Consider the following 2,192-nt stretch of genomic DNA (forward strand, 5'->3'; position numbering starts at 1 on the left):
CCTCAGCGGCTCAGCATATTTTTGTCACGTTCCCTAAAAAAACGCATGCGAAGCGTTCCTTGGTTATGCGTGCACCAAGTCCAAATATGACAAAATTGCATGAAACCGGTCACTTTTCTAATAATACATGCAGTACTTTCTAATAATCCCACAATCCGCATACCCGCGTAGCTGCCTCGAAAGCTCCTAAAATTTTGTTCTTCACATGCCACGTGGCAGCGCGCCGCTGTCTGTTCATTCCCTATATATAACACTCTAAAATCTCACTTCCCTATCACTCCTCTCCTAAAGCCTTTCCCCCTAAAACTATCCACAATAGAAACAATCACATTTATTAGACAGATACAGACAATTCATCGACCATGGAAGTGCAAAACTTAGCTCAAAACAATAACCAATTCAGGGGCGTGAGAAAGAGGAAGTGGGGAAAGTGGGTATCTGAGATTCGTGAACCCGGTAAGAAGACCCGTATCTGGCTTGGAAGTTTCGAGTCAGCGGAGATGGCCGCTGTGGCACACGATGTGGCGGCGCTGCGATTGAAGGGAAGAGAAGCGCGCCTCAATTTTCCTGATCTGATCGGAAGCCTACCGCGCCCAGCCAGCTCAAATGCAGGTGACATAAGGTCAGCTGCGCATGAGGCTGCTACGCTGGTTCGGTTTAAACCGGACATGGTTTTCTCTTGTTCGGATAGACCGGAACGAGTCGAACCAGAGTTGAGTCACTTTAGGCCAGAATGGGAGTTTGGAAATGATGAACTAGAGCTGAACTCGCCCAAGCTCTGGGCTGAGTTGGCACAGGCTATGTTGCTGGCCCCACCAGTGTGGACAAGCAATGTTGCTGACGTGGAGGACTGGACTCAGGGATCTCTTTGGGACCCCCTAATGTAGAAGTGACATGGATTAGCTTCTGGTGATGAGAAATTAAAGAGAGATGGTATCTGTGTCTTTTAAGTACGGTACGGTTGGGTTGGTTAATCGTATGGGTTCCTGTTTGCATGTTTTGTTTTTTGTTTGTGCGAGTACTGGAGCATTAATTGTTAGGTGTAGGATGTAGCACGTGAAATTCACGTGGATACTGATGAAAAATTCATTTGTTCTTTTTCCTAGGTAAATGAAAATAAGAATGATGGATAAGAATAAATATATACATATATTGATATATATGTTTCTGTTTAACAAATTAAGAGGACTTCATGACTAAAGCACTGCTCGAAGATCAGCGCTAGCGCCTGCATGTGCTTTAATATTTTAATTTTTGAAGATTGCCCGATTCGAATTGTATTGTTCAATTGATTTATATAGTTAAAGTTTCAATGTAAATCAAAATTTGCATTTAGTAATTTTTTTTTATTTTTTCTGATAGAAAACTCGTTGGTTTTGAAAATAACTAGGGTCTAGCCCTCATTTTGTCAAATTTTAAAAACTAGTAAATAAAATTTGGTATTCAGTAAAATTGTTTTTTTATGGTTCAGATTTGCTGAAAACAGGGATTTTCAATAAATCTAAAGAAATAGTAAATAAATTCAAAAAAAAAATGTAAAATTTGGTCTCCAAACACATATTAATATGGAGAACAAGATGAACGGTTCGGATCGACCGTTAGGAGTTTGAAAACTCGAAATCCGAGCCGTTGCATGGAGAGGCTCTATGCTATGCATAGCATGCTAGCATATTTCTCTATATATATATATATAGAGAGAGAGAGAGAGAGAGATGGGCTATGGTGCATTGCAATGCATAGAGGGGTTTGTGCATTGGACCAAAAATCTAAAATTCAAATGGCCGATCCAAACCGTTAATCTTGTTCTCCATATTAATATGTGCTTGGAGACCAAATTTTACATTTTTCTGAATTTTTTACTATTTATTAAGTATTTTACAAAATTGTTGATCCAACGGTGGCTACTGATTTTACTATTTTGTTAAGCCACCGTTGGATCAACAATTTTGTAAAATACTTAATAAATAGTAAAAAATTCAGAAAAATGTAAAATTTGATCTCCAAGCACATATTAATATGGAGAACAAGATTAACGGTTTGGATCGGCCATTTGGATTTTGAATTTTAGATTTTTGATCCAATGCACAAACTCTTTCATACATTGCAATGCACCATAGCCCATCTCTCTCTCTCTATATATATATAGAGTAAGGCTACTCTACTTTGCAAAGTAAAGAGCTCCTTGTGCTTTG

The 2,192-nt window shown here is 38.8% G+C and overlaps 1 protein-coding gene across 1 annotated transcript; it reads left to right on the forward strand.

Annotated features, from left to right (window-relative positions):
- The first annotated feature begins 290 nt into the window (after positions 1–290).
- LOC144565039 (Integrase-type DNA-binding superfamily protein) lies at positions 291–1,185 on the forward strand. Its single transcript, XM_078314673.1, has one exon. It carries the CDS (start codon positions 363–365, stop codon positions 885–887), a length of 525 nt encoding a protein of 174 aa, XP_078170799.1. The 5' UTR covers positions 291–362; the 3' UTR covers positions 888–1,185.
- The last annotated feature ends 1,007 nt before the right edge of the window (positions 1,186–2,192 follow it).

Source organism: Carex rostrata, chromosome 1 (assembly GCF_964058835.1).
Source record: "Carex rostrata chromosome 1, lpCarRost1.2, whole genome shotgun sequence".
Classification (NCBI taxonomy): domain Eukaryota; kingdom Viridiplantae; phylum Streptophyta; class Magnoliopsida; order Poales; family Cyperaceae; genus Carex; species Carex rostrata.